Below are 14,395 nucleotides of genomic sequence, written 5' to 3' on the forward strand. Positions count from 1 at the left end.
GTTTTATTCAGCCTTCCAGATCTGCTCTTCTCCCCTGATTTGACAATGTAAAGTCTGGTGGTAAGACACCTAATAATGCATTAAAAATAGCACATGGTCACCAACTTAGTATATTTTCTCTCTGTTACTGTGCATTTATTTTTTCAGTGGGTTGAATTTATGCCAGATTTGGGACTGTCAGTTCACAGCACCCCTACTTGGTTTTAAAAGGGTATGGTTTATCCTTCTGTGGCTAGCATTATGCCAGCATACTTTCATAATATAATTGGTTATTTCAGCAAAACTGAGACAGTATGTTCTTGCCTCAAATGGTACAAATTATTACCTTACAGACTTTGATTTCAATAGCTATTGAATGACATCTTATGCTTAAATCTCAAAGAAGTTGTAGTTGAGTTTAGTCTCTACTGCATGTATAGGTGATCTAAGACAATAGCATTGTTTGCAGAGACTTAAGATCATAACAGCAAGATGGATTTTGCTGTAGAATGAAAAACATCCATTGTAATCTGCTTCACTAATAAACAAATTATTTTAAAAAAGAATATTTCAAGATAATTGTAAAAAAAAAAAAATCATCTTGGCAGCAGATGAGTAGAAGCTACCCTTGCCCCCTTGTTCTCAAGTTTGCACAGATCCCTCTGTCTGCTGGTGCAAGGTTTTCCAAGGCTGCAGAGTTAAGCAGGTCAAGAAATTGAACCATATGAAGAAGAGCCAGATTTTTTTTTTTTTTTCCCCTGGCTATGTTCCTGGATTAGGTTCACTGTATGGCTGCACCATTGCTTGTGCCAGCACAGCTCTCGAAGTGATGCAAAAAGAAGGAAGAACTGCAGGCCAGGGCTAGCAGCTGTGACTTTACAACAGCTGAAGGCATTTAAAGCATCACCACCAACAAATGTTTGTGCAGCCTCTGATTAAAGGCTTTCAAATTGTTTACAGGACAGGAAAATGATAGTTATTTTGGCTCAACATTTTCTACTAAATCTCTTAAGGTAATTTAATTTTAAGAAAGTTACTTTCAATTTCTCAAAAGCAGGGAAGAGAGCAGGGACCTTCATAAATGCCTGAAGTCAACTTTTAAGGGCAACAGTGAGTCAGCATAAAGTTTCCTAATATTTATTTGCTACTATTTTTCAACATATTATTCAAAGCTCTTTAAAAATCCTATGATTAGATATTCTATTGGAAAAAAACATTTTTATTTTTAAGAAAAACTTCCTTCTGATTTAATCCATATTATGTTGCTAAAGTGTAAAGTTCTTTAAAGAAAACACTGTCAGAGCATGAGGATATTTCCATTTTAACCTGTTTGAAAAATAGTTCCATTTTATTTTTCTCTGTAAATCCTAGGCTATATTTATTGGCTTTGGTCCAGGATTCAAGTTTCATACTCAAGTTGATCCATTTGAAAATATCGAAGTCTATAATTTGATGTGTGGTAAGTACATTCTTCTTTGTTCAGTAAAACACAATCTTTAGGACATTATAAAATACATTTAAAATGAACATTTAAGTGCTTGTAGAAATTTGGCCTTAGGCTTACTGCTGATTTTCCCAAATAAAGTTGTTATTTCTGAAAAATATCCAACTTATAAAGGACTAACAGATGACTGGGCAATACCTGTCACTTCTGATATCTGTCTTTTCCACTGGTTGCTATCTGTGTTCCACAGACTTTGGCTTTTCCAAGACTGACACTTTCCTAGCCATTATTAAACCTGGCTAATTCATAATCTCTCTCTCATCAAGAGATGATGATTTCTCTCTCATTTTGAATGAAAGGCTTAATTCGGTATTAAATTAATCACTCAATTCAGCATTAAATTAATTGCTCAGGTGACCTTATTTGGGCAGTGCAATAAATAAAAAGCACATTAAGGAGTTCAGCTGCTAGGCAGCTCATTTCCTGAATGGCAGAGTCACGTTACGCCTTTTTTCCATAGTACATTTGATCAATTCCTTGTACATTCTGTCACATATTTTCTTACTCGTTTTCTTTTATCATGTTTTAAATTTTTAGTTACTTGATTTATATAGTTTTTTACCTTTAGTTAATTAAAATGCAGGTTTTTAATTTTTATTGATCCATGTAATAAACCTCCTCCCAAATTCATCATTCTGTGTCACTTGTTCAATTATTGCATTGTATCATTTAATGCTGGATTTGGATGTTGCCCTGTCTGCTCTCATTGTTCAATACCACAGCTGTCTCAAATAGACTGGTTTTTTTTTTTTTTTTGTCTTTGAACTGCAGGCCTTTTGTTTGTTAGTCTGTAGTCCCATGGCTTGAGTCTCATTGTAAAACTCGTTGTCTCTTCAGTTGTGTAGCTGCAATAATCAGGTGTCCTTCTTTTTACACTTACAGGGCATTCCTGTAGAATTCATGATTCTATAGTGTAGAATTTCTACTTCATGCGGTCTGCTGGTGTACCTGGTACTCACTGGCAGCACTTTCCATATACAAATTTTATCAGATAAATGTTTCTCACTTTATTTTCTGTCATGGTAAAGTTTCCTGCCACAGAGATGGGGCTTTTCTTCCTGCAGTTTAGATACCTTGCTGCCCTCCTGGCTTTCCACTTGAATACAATGTCCCTTACTCCCTGTTTCTCTGGCCCTTGTCCTTCTTCCTGTATTTCATGTTTTTCAGAAAGGTCTATCATGTAGCTCTCTCTTACTTCCTGATTTCGTTTATTTCCTTTGAGATCTTCACCTGTTTCCCATTATTTCCTGCATCCTTCTCTCTCTTGCCAGGGTCCATACTTGCTCTAACACCTGCTTCTGTGAGAGACAAAAGTGTTACCAAAAGATTTGATCCAGAAAGCACTTAATGGGAACACTGCACATGTTTGAGATCAGTGGCAATATTCAGGTACTCCATGTTTAAACAATATATTTGAGTTCTTTGCTGGAATGAAAAACAGAGTCCATTGCCAGGAAGCCTGTGTCTCACATCCCTATATGCTTTGTATGGTTGATTTCTTCAAGTCTTTTCTGTCATCTCCTCCTGTTCTATCCTATACACGATGCATGGAAGGGGCAGAGTCTGTACTGGCAGTGTGGTGAAGCAAGTGCAGTGGCCAGTCAGATGTTTCAAGTGCAGTCACAGAGGTCTAATTTCCTCCATCATACATGGAAAGAGTTGAAGAATAGAGTGTGCAAAAGCTAGCACATTAACTGGTAGGAATTAAGAAGTAAGACAACTTACTAAACCTCCTTTCCCAAGGCTTGGGTGCCTTCTTCTGGGCTGTAGGAAGGCAGCTTCTTGCACATGTCATTTGAGGCCCCAAGATCCTCACAGAAGTGCTTGACTGGGCCTTCCAGCAAAATGTAGCTAGGGAAGAGAGGTTGTCTCATTTTTATGCAGCATCTCAGCATTTCAGCTGTGAGCACCAGATATGTGTGACTGATTGTCTCATTTGACTGAGGGTATTTCAACTCATGTTTTCCCAAAGGGTGTCCAAAGTGCCAGTCTTAAGGTTTTCTGGGGCACAGTGAATATCTGGATGCTCCACTTTTAAAGCTAGAAAGTTAAATAACGTAGTTTAGCTGTTCAATTTGGGACATGAGTTCTAGGCTTTGTTCTCATTTTTCACTGTTTTATGTGATGTGTTCATTTGAACAGGAACTGCTAGGATTAGAAATCTTGCCTTACTCTCCTTCCCAAAGTGAAACAGCTTTGGCTGGTGGGAATAACATTAACCTACCTCAGAGTGTCACAGTGCAGAAAGTGGTGTGTTCTGCTCACAAATAGAGAAAGGAAAGTTCAGCTCTGAACTCCTGTGCTCTGGGTGAGTGATCTAGCCACCAAGCTTTGGGATAGAAGAGGGTTTCATCAGCTGCATGAGCAGTGTTGCAAACATTTTTATTTCAGAGGTTTAGTATGAGTGTGAGTGGAAGGAACAACAAATCCATGAATCTTAGTCAGGATTAAGCGTGAGATAGGACTCAATCTATTCAGCATCATGAAAACATCTGAAGAAAACACCTTTAGATGCTTGAGTAACTTTCATGTCAGAGATTTAGCATTTTTAAGATACAGATGTTTTTATGATTAGATCCAGCTTGTGGATTTTGAAGGTTAACACTTTGGACCTAAATGACAAATAGAATCTATGTCCTGCCTCTTATGACTTTATTTTGTAGTGATAATCAGTAACTGAGGCTTATATATTAACTACCAGATAGTTAAAAAGCAACACCTCTAAAACTTAATTGTTACTTAGCCTTTGGCTTTTTGTGCCCAAGATTCACATTCTATTTGCTACTGAAAAGTCAGATGCTGCACGTGCATTTCCCATTAGATGTACGCCTCTTGCTTTTTTGTGCTTGTTCTGTCCTTCCTTACAAGTAGCCTAATTGCCAACCTGAACCCTAGCTAAGAACATATATGCTCCCTATTAAAGGGACTATATTGCTTTCTTTGTAGGCTGATATGAATAGGAAGCAGTGCAGCATTATTGACTCTCCTGTACCTGTAATAATCCATAATTGTAATCACTGTTTAAACTGTAATGCAGCAGGGTGACCTTTTTCATTTTGTTAATGTTTCTTGAATTCTTTCATAGATTTGCTTGATTTGCAACCAGCCCCAAACAATGGAACTCATGGCCGCCTAAACCATCTTTTAAGGAACCCTGTTTACACCCCCCACCATCCCAAAGAAATGAGCCCTCCTTCCGAATGTTCAGCTGTGGGACAAAGGACCTTTTCAGTGAGCCTTGGCTGCTCCTGTATGACTGCTGTGAGTACTGGAGTGGTTGACGTTGTGCAAGCAGGGGGCTGTGTTGTATGCAAACAGTGAAACTGGGAATTTTCTACTGTTTGTTTACCCTGTAACTTTGCTGCCATGGTTCTCATTGAGTACTAATTGGTATCAAAATCAGATCTTTGCATGGGTTACTCTGGGCTAGTTGCATTTATCTATTCATTTTTGCCATTTTCTTGTGTAAAGTCATGTTCAGCTGCGAAGAGCTTGGAAAATGCTTCAGAAGTAAACTTTGCTGGTGAAAGCATTAAGTTCTTGCTTCCTTCACTTAATCAGGTGGAAAGTTCCCTTCTGTAAATGTGTCGTTTTTGGGCTGTGGCTTTCAAGCCTGTAGGTTTGTTTGTGGCAAAAAGATTCTGCAAATTCTCCATGGCTAATCTCCACTAGACATCAGGGAGTTCCAAATACAGATAACTGGCAAGGCAGCCGTGTTATATTTGTTACTTTACTGCAAGCATAATAATGGCCGGTAGTGTGCTTTATAAAAGATGTAGTCTAATCACAGTGTGTTTTTTTGTTTGTTTGTTTCTTTTATAATTTTAGGGCTTACCAGTAAGGGATTTTCATCGACGTTTAAATCTCAGTGCAGCAGAAGGTAAGAATTTCCCATGGTAAAAGAAAAAGATAACAAAAATGTAAGAATGATTAAGAGTATAAGATGTTCGATGTCTAAACCTCAACATCTCAAGTACCTCAGATAAAAGTTACTATAAACTATTCACTAAAACCGTAGCTCTAATATATCTTAGTGGTTCAAATACAATCTTACCAAATTGTTTGTTCTAAAATAGATGCTTATCTTTATGTATGTGTATTTGTCACATGTTCTGATGCATTTGCATTTTCTAGCAGTAAGTAATGAACGTTCTGGCATTGGAATCAAAAGTGATATATATTGATGTGTCTAATGAGAAATCCCAGTAAATACTGATATCATGATGATGGCCCATTTTCAGTGAGGCCTAAAGATTATTTTGCATGGTGTAGAATTGAAGCAAGCCACAATTTCAGATTTTACTTAATCATGTTGCATTTCACTCCTGTGTTTATACATGTGGCATGGTTGAGCTGCAGCTCGTAAGAGTGTATTGCTTTTAAGACTGTAGATTAGCTCTTGAGTCATAAAACAAAATGTAAAATTCTTAGCACGGAACAGGTAAGATGGCAAGTAAATGATGAAAACTATAAGTAAAAATGGAATTTAGCTCTTAGTGCTAATATCTAAAAAGATGAAATCAAGATGATTATGTTCTCAGAAAGCTGATACAGACCTTGCAATTTGTTTGCTCAAAAAACCTTGTTGTTCCTTATGCAAATAAATTCTGTATTTGGCAACTGTAGTTCACTATTAAGAATTGCAGTTATATGCCAGCTGGAGACAGAATCAAACAGTTGCTGTTTATTCAGGGCTAATTTAAGGCTTCTGTTGATTTGCATAGTTTGTCCTGGCAAGAAAAATAGCGGTTTAGAATTTTCTTGAATGTTTTCCATGAACAACAGGACACTGTTTTAAAATGTGTCCCAGAACTGTTATAAAATCATTCTTTCAATGTTGTAACACTCATGAGAACAACAAAATGAAATCCAGTTAGCAAGATATAAACATGTGCCTTCACTTAAGCATGGAAGTAATTCCACTGAACTTGACAATCTGCTAATAATTACGTGGAAGCCTGAGTGTGTTCCCCAATCCATCCTTGATAAAATATGGCGGAATATGGCAAAATATGGCGGAATATGGCAAAATATGGCATATAGTGATTTTAGTTTCCTTTTAAAGAAATACAAATTTAAGGCCCAATCACAAATGTATTGAAGGCAGTAATTTGGCTTAGATCATCAGTGACAGGCTTAATATACTGTTCTTAATAGTAGAAATCTGCTTTTAAACTGCATGAACAGTGCATTTGCTGAAGAGATAAGAAAGGTTTTATCACAGATGAAATAATTCAAGTAACCAGCCTATTGCTCCTTACAATTACTTAGCTTTAGTAACCTTTATATGCATATTCTTTTACTGAATTTCATATCTTAACATCCTATAAAAGCAATGAAATATTAACTATATTTGTAGTTTCATTAAAAAAGTAAATTGTCAGTCTTTAAAAAAGTGTCAGCCATCAGCAGAAAAATAAATGTCAAAATCTTGACATTCTTTGTGGTGTGGAATTACTATTCTTTTTTTAAAGAGAAAAGAATTGTACATAATTGCCTTGAAATTGTAAACTACATAATTGGGTGATAGTGATTTATTTAATGGCAAATATACTTGGAAGGCCTTGGTGACTTTCTTTGTGATTCCAATCATATAACAGTGGGCTGAAAACCTTGGCATTTTCAACAGAAAAGTGGTATATTTATTATTTTGGAATATTTTCATGATGTGCTATTTTTCCTTGGAATTTTTATTTCACATCAGATAATTTGAGACTTGAAAACTTACTTTTTGTTTGTTTCCAGTTGGAAAAAAATAAAATATTAAGTATTTTCATGAAACTACAAACTGATTTAGGGGGGAGGAAAAGAGAAAAAAAAAAAAAAGGCTGATTTTTCCTGCTGGCTTCTCTTGACTGCAGAGTTTGATTGCAAGAACATGTGCTGCTTTTGACTTTTTTTTAATTACATGGTATTGACCCTAAAGTAATTCTCTTGCTAACTTTGCTTTTGTCTTCAGTTTCTGTATAACAATTTCCCTTGATCTGATCCCACATAGCTTCTTTCTGGTGCAGTTTTTAAAAACTTTACTCCTCCACTGTGAACAGCAGTTGGCCAATGAATGTGAGCAAGCAATTTCAAAGACACATGTCTGCCAGAAACGCTGTGCATCTGTCTGCACAACTGCACAGAGTGATATACATAAAACATCTGCACGTTCCTTCTGATGTATGCAGCCTTTCCGAAGAAGTTTGGTCTATGCCAGAGGGAGAGGAAGAAGAAAGGCTTCTTGATTAGGACAGTTATTCTACAGCAAGCTTATGCACATCTGAAAATCCTACCATTGTATTACTGTATTTTTCACTTAGATCTCTAGAGTTCTTAATCCTTTAAGCGTCATTCATCTACAACATTTGGTTTCCACTAAAATAGGCCTTTAGCAGATTCCAAATCACATCAACTGCTTACTGTCCTACCTAATCATTAAGTGAAAGTAGCCTCCACATTAAGTATTTAAATCAAAGCACAAAATCAGTTAAGACTAACTTTGCAACTTATTCATCTGCTGTTTTAAATGGCAAAATATTTTAAGTAAGAAATTCAGTTCCATAATATAAGTGTATATATGACAGATATCATTATTTTACTTTATGCTGAGATGTCATTTAATGTGATGTCTTATCCCCGGAATCATACTTTTGATATAAGAATGAAACTTTTTTGTTTAATTTTCGTTCCTTTAACTACTTTGGTGGTTGGAAATTAGGGCAAGACTTAGGTATATGGAACTGGAAGTCGCTTAACAACTGCATTCTATTAAACTTGTGAAAAAAAAAATGCTTATTTCTGCTCCAGATAAGAAAATAGAGAAACGTGCTTTGCCCTATGGGCGGCCCAGAGTCCTGCAGCAGAGACATAATTACTGCCTCCTTTACCATCCCCATTATGTGAGTGGGTACAGCAAGGATTATAAGATGTCTCTGTGGAGCGCGTACACTGTTAACAGAGAGGTGAGTATCTGAAGGAGGGTTAGAAGCCATCTTGAAAAGGAAAAAGTTGAGATGTCAGTTATTCCTAAATGCCTGTTTCTGCTGCTCATGGGAACTGCTAGAACCTCAGGGGATAAAAAGAGGATTCTTGCATGAGTTTCTCTTCTTGTCCCTGTATTAAGGAGTATTGGCTTTGACTCCTTCCTCTTGCTTGCTGCAGTTTTACTTCCAAAGCAGATCTGGTAGGAACAGTGAGGAGCCTGTGAATCCCTTGTAGCCACAACCATTGACACCTCTGTGAGGCCCTGTGAACCTGCTTGGCCATGTAGGTCTGTTACAACATGCTACCAGTGGTGTCCTTAAAGTGTTGTCTCAAAGCAGTCTTCATGGTCTCAAAGCAGTGTTCATGGTATGGCAAGGCTCTCTGGAAAAGATAACTTCTGGGATATCTAGAGCCATTCATGCCTTGATCCAGTTGTTCTATCAGAAAATTATCTTGGTGAAAAAAAAGAGAAACTGATGGAGAAAAATCTGTCCTTTGCTGTCCTTAACCTATACTACAATGTGTGTATGCAATGTTCATGCAGAACACTGACCTTGTGAATGAAAACTTTTCTGGTTGCTTTTTCCATTCACAGAAAACTTAGATTCCATATCGCATTTTAAAAAACATTAAAATGGCATAGGAAGGTTTTTGGTTTGATTACTTGAGCTGTAAATTTTAAATGACTGTTTTAGGTAAATCAGATTTATGCGGCAAGATTTGCTTGCTTCTGGATATTTTTGTGAGGCATGAAGCCACCACTTTCTGCAGCTATTTGCACAGTGAATAGAAATAGCTAATAACACATCTGGCTGCCTCTGATTCTCACTCGTTAATGAACAGGTATATTTATAACAGATCAGATGTGAAATATTCCATTAAAAAATAAGATCCTCTATTGCAAATTTACTTTGCCACTATACAGCTCTTCCGTCACACCACTGGTGTCTAACTGGCACATCTGGGTTTCTTTCTGGAGAGTGAAATTCTCCCAAGCTCAGCAAAAATTTTGCAGTTTTGTTTGTTTCATTTATAAAATCATGAAATGGGATGGGGTTTGTTTATGGAGTCAGTTTTTGCACCTTGCAGTTAAGTCTGTTAATATTATTAAAGGCAATTGCAGCTAAATATTTAGAGTTTGGATGTCTAGGGAATTACTGGGAATTACTGAGTCAACTGTTTGTATTACCAATGTTCCTTCATTCTCGTTCAATAGGACAAATGGGTTTCTGCTACAGAAGATATGTCCAGCTGCTTACACAAGGATGTTCGTATTCCTTTTAATCATAACCAGACATGTTCATTTTACAACAATCATCCTCGTCTAACCTATGGATTCCTTTCTCCTCCAAGTAAATACATTACTTCCCTTCTACAATATATCTGACATACAACATACCTTACACAATTTTCAATGCTGTAGGTGCAGTCTTTAATAGGTGTTCCTGCTAATTAACTGGAGGAATCAGTGACTGCTGAATTACCAGCTACATTGTGCACTTCCTTTGGCAGTTCACTTTATTATATGAGAAACCCTCCAGGATGCTCAAGGTCCTTTATACTTCATGGAAGTTTATTAATGTGTCAGATTTCAAAAGTGAGATCTTTGGGAAGAAACTGGAAGAAATGTGTATACACTGAGGCGAGTCAAATTAGTTGCAAATTAGCAAATTGCAAATTCACTTTTTTGACAGACATTAGTTGGAACTATCTAAAGTAAAATTAGAGGAGACTTCCTTAAATTAAAAACAATCTTGAAAAGTTTGCTTGATATTTGAAATATACTACCATATACCACATGAGGTCTTCAGTAAAATTATTCAGTTTGGTCTGAAAAATGTAAATCTGGTTCTCAGACGTCTTGAAAAATGTTTAATTGTATAGAAGCATTTAGAAACATTTAGGAGTAAACTGTACATGCACTGTTGCTGACTTGATCAGGGAGTCTCTTATATTGACTTTACTGCATGAAGTACTGAGTAGTGGAAAAACATAATTTGCAAAGTTCAGATAGAGCTCATAACTTCTGCACTTAAAATTTGAATAGGATCAAAATCAAAAGCCTGTTCTGCTTTTTTAAAATCTCTTAGAAATATGTCCGTTTTTTAATCTGACAAGTGCAATTACAGTTCCTGCTGATAAGATTATTTTATTTAGGACCTGATTCAGCATGTACTGAAGTTAGCACTTAGACTTAGGTAATATTTGAAAAGTGAAATTAAGTCAGCCCGACCTTGGCACTGTTAAACTGATCGTGAAGTTTGCATGCAGCTGGCATTTTCATGCTCTTAAAGTACCAAATCCAGTCAATTGATTGCTTTTCTATTTTTTAGATTTGCTGACAGAATCAAAGAAACTTCACTATGATGCCTTACTTACCAGCAATATTGTGCCAATGTATCCTGCATTTAAAGGTATTTTATTTCTATGAATATTAATATACATGTTTGAATGCAAAAAAACTGCTGATTTTTGCTTACTTCCAAATCATACCAAAGGATCCCCAATTCATCTGCCTTTGTAAACTAAGACCTCCCCAGGCTATGGACTCCTTATGAGTGAAAATTTCCTTGAAGTAGGAACATAAGTCTTGGGAAAAATCGCACACCATTTCATGATTCCTAATAATTTGACTCATTACACAAAAGCCTAATGTAAACTTCTTCATTTGATATCTGTGATAATAAGAATTAATTAACAAATAATGAACAATGTCTTAGAAGTAAGGAGAGATTTCAGGTAAACCTAAGGGTTTCACGGGGGAGCCTCAATGTGTCTCAGAGATCTTTGGTTAGGGTGACTGTGAGACCGGAATACCAAGAGACACTGTGGTGCATATTGCTGCTCAGTTAGATGAAGCCTTTGAAAACTATAAATGTCTCTATAATTTAGTTTCGTAGCTTAGTGTGTGTTTCAGTATTCTACTGAAAACTCTCTGTGGAGTTTTATTGTAAGATGGTGTGTGCCACTTCTCTTTTCGTGTTTCAGTGTTATGGAACTACTTCCATCAAACCCTGCTACCTGAATATGCTGCAGCCAGAAATGGTGTCAATGTAGTCAGTGGTCCCGTGTTTGATTATGACTATGATGGGATCTATGATACCTCGGAAAGGGTGAAAAGGTAAGAATCTTTACTATTCTAGTGCTATGCTTCTTTCTTCCATCTGTGGTCACAAAGTTGTGATCATTGTTATCAAAAAAAGCATGTTGCGAAGATGGGGCTCTTGGTAGGTTGTATCAGTACAGAAGGAAACAATCAAATGGTCCTAAATAGATACAAAACTATAAAGCTAAGAGATAAACAGCAAACACAAAGATTAAACAACAACAACAACAAAACTAGGAATGTGGTATCCTGAAATTAGAGTGCAAGACAAGCAGTTGCTTTGGGAGTAATGTCTGTTAGCCTGAAACTTCATGACATGACCTCTAGGAGTGGAAGAGTCAGGAGCTTATCCTTAGTATCATGTTTGATGCTTTCTGAGACTAGGGAGCTGGCAGTTTCCCTACCAAGTTGCCTGTACAAATACACTAGTTACTTCCAGTTAGCAAAATTGGTTCAACCTATTAGACACGTGGGCTTAGGCTGAACTGTGAACTCTGCTCTAGATTCTTACATTTTTTTAATGAAACTGCAATTTCTCCTTCTCATGCCTTGTGAAACTGATTTTTAGATCAGCCAAATCTCAGTAGCAAATTTCTAATATGGACTATACCATCAACTTTGATAACAGCTGAAGTTTTCTTTCTAGGCCTAAATTTTCTTCAGGCTAAATGGTCAGGTAGATTACTAAAATATATCTACTAGAGTATAGCTGATTACTGATCACTTTTTCTTTGTGTAAGTATGATTTGGTAGATTTACAGAAAGCTCTTCTGCATTTCAGACACCCTGGTAATTCAGAAATTCCAATTCCAACTCACTTCTTCATTGTGCTGACTAGTTGTAAAAATACTTCTGAAACTCCTTTGGAGTGTGAAGAGTCTTTAGATACGTTGCCTTTCATTGTACCTCACCGAGAAGACAACAGTGAAAGCTGCACAGTAAGTAATCTGTTCAGTTTCCTGAACAGCTGAAGCCAGGACCAAGCTTGTTTTGCTCAGATATCAATGATTAAACTGTTTGTGTTTTATCATGTCAGCAGTCTTGAAGGAAGACAACATTTTTAAAAACAGAATTACTTTGAAATATATATGCATGCTTAAGTGTGAAAACTGAAGCTCCCTGTTCATAAGGCAATGTATGTAGCTGGAGGAACTGCGTCAGTGTGTTGAGAAAGTCAGTGTGATACATGCATGATTTTCTGTAGCACAAATATCCAGTCTTAATGGCTGAGAGTGGTGAAAAGTTTCTAGAAGATGTGTCATCTACAAAGGAGATTCAGTGGTAGGTCATGTGTCTTTCTGAAAGCAGAAGACAGATGTTCCCAAAGCAAAACAGTTGCTTCCAGTTAAAATAACTTCACACTATGTGATGGGAATGAAGAGCTGTGCTCCATATTTATATATATTTTCCAGAAGAAAACCTGGAAAGTGTGATCACCTGTGCTACAGAGAACGGTTACACAAGGCACTGGCCAAGTCAAGCACAGCTCTCAGCAGTAGTTTTCTAACCACCAGAGATGATGGATAGATGTTGGACTTGACATGGGATTTCGCATTGTCACTGGCTACCACAGATGTAGTTGCAAGTTCTGTGTACTTGAGAAAGTGATAGCAAGTACTAGCAATTTAGGCAAACTTGTAAATATTTAGAATCAAATGCTCCTGGTATATTTTAGAAATTTGCCACCAGTTACAGCTTTCTGTCTTTTGTCTTTCTGTCTTGGTAAAACACTAGAATACCTTTTCCTGATTGTTTTTGGGAAAAAAATGAAAAAAAAAAAACTTTTCTTTTTCTGTCTCAAAAGGATGGCAAGTCTGAGTCCATGTGGGTTGAAGAGAGAATGAAGTTCCATACAGCCCGGGTCAGAGATATAGAATTACTTACTGGACTTAGCTTCTATCAAGACAGAAAACAGCCAGTATCTGAGGTTTTGCAGTTAAAAACATATTTGCCAACTTTTGAAACAGTCTGATTTTTTTTTTTTGCTATGGAAATGGAATGATGTGGTCTATTTCAAAACTGTTCTATGAATAGACTTTTAATTAATACAAACTTTTTTTTTTTTTTTTTTTTTTTTTTTTTGTAATAAGCTGGAACATTTATTGAGAACTCTTGACCAAAATGCCAGTAGGGAGGAGAGTGGGCATCTCATTTGTTTCTCAGGGACTGCTGATGGACTACGTACAATACAGGATGACGGTGCCTGTCATTCCCACTTGAATGTGGTAGAATGGTGCCCATTACTAAATGCTACCAGGATTGGAACATGATAGTTTAAGGCACTGAGGAGAATATCTTTTACATGCACTGGACAGGGAGAAGCTTATTAATCATGTGTCAATAGTATACTTTAAAAATAGAAGTAATTGGCAAATATCTTACAGTTCTAAGAAATAATGATATTCTCAGTGATCAGTGTATCTTGTTTCCTGTGAAGCAGGAATTACATGTAAGGTTTGGTTTCTTAAAATAATGCATACAATATATTGAAGTTAGCAGAAAGACTTGATTTAATCAGTCTTCTCCCGCATGGGATAGAAATTTAGCTGAACAAGCTGTTTTGTTAGCTAGGAGGTATTAGAACTTTGCTGTCCTCTGGTGGCTCCAGCACTGAATGAGAAGTTGATGGACATTTTGCCTACATTAATGTGCATCACCAGAATGAGTAGGAATATTATGCATCAGTTCATCTGAAAAGATAATAAGTAATTAATTCAAGAAAATCTCTGAGCTCCCAGAAATAATTGTCTTCAAATTCAACTTAGATTTGATTATGAGATTTTGCTTTCTTGAAGGAAAAATGCCTTTTTAGATTTGGTGCATGATTTTATCAT

General features: G+C 36.5%; 1 protein-coding gene across 1 annotated transcript in view; it reads left to right on the forward strand.

Moving 5' to 3' along the window:
- The window catches only part of ENPP1 (ectonucleotide pyrophosphatase/phosphodiesterase 1), a 49,736-nt gene extending 36,202 nt beyond the window's left edge, over nt 1-13,534 (forward strand). The window contains exons 17-25 of the mRNA XM_088533879.1: nt 1,351-1,438; nt 4,569-4,744; nt 5,312-5,363; nt 8,279-8,433; nt 9,672-9,807; nt 10,789-10,869; nt 11,444-11,576; nt 12,343-12,499; nt 13,366-13,534. Of these exons, the coding sequence (XP_088390005.1) occupies nt 1,351-1,438; nt 4,569-4,744; nt 5,312-5,363; nt 8,279-8,433; nt 9,672-9,807; nt 10,789-10,869; nt 11,444-11,576; nt 12,343-12,499; nt 13,366-13,533 (1,146 nt within the window). The 3' untranslated portion in view covers nt 13,534. The remainder of the gene's footprint in view (nt 1-1,350; nt 1,439-4,568; nt 4,745-5,311; nt 5,364-8,278; nt 8,434-9,671; nt 9,808-10,788; nt 10,870-11,443; nt 11,577-12,342; nt 12,500-13,365) is intronic.
- Nucleotides 13,535-14,395: the final 861 nt, after the last annotated feature.

This window comes from Tinamus guttatus, unplaced genomic scaffold (assembly GCF_059628265.1).
Source record: "Tinamus guttatus ecotype Peru unplaced genomic scaffold, ASM5962826v1 Tinamus_guttatus_pri_ptg000525l, whole genome shotgun sequence".
Taxonomy (NCBI): Eukaryota; Metazoa; Chordata; class Aves; order Tinamiformes; family Tinamidae; genus Tinamus; species Tinamus guttatus.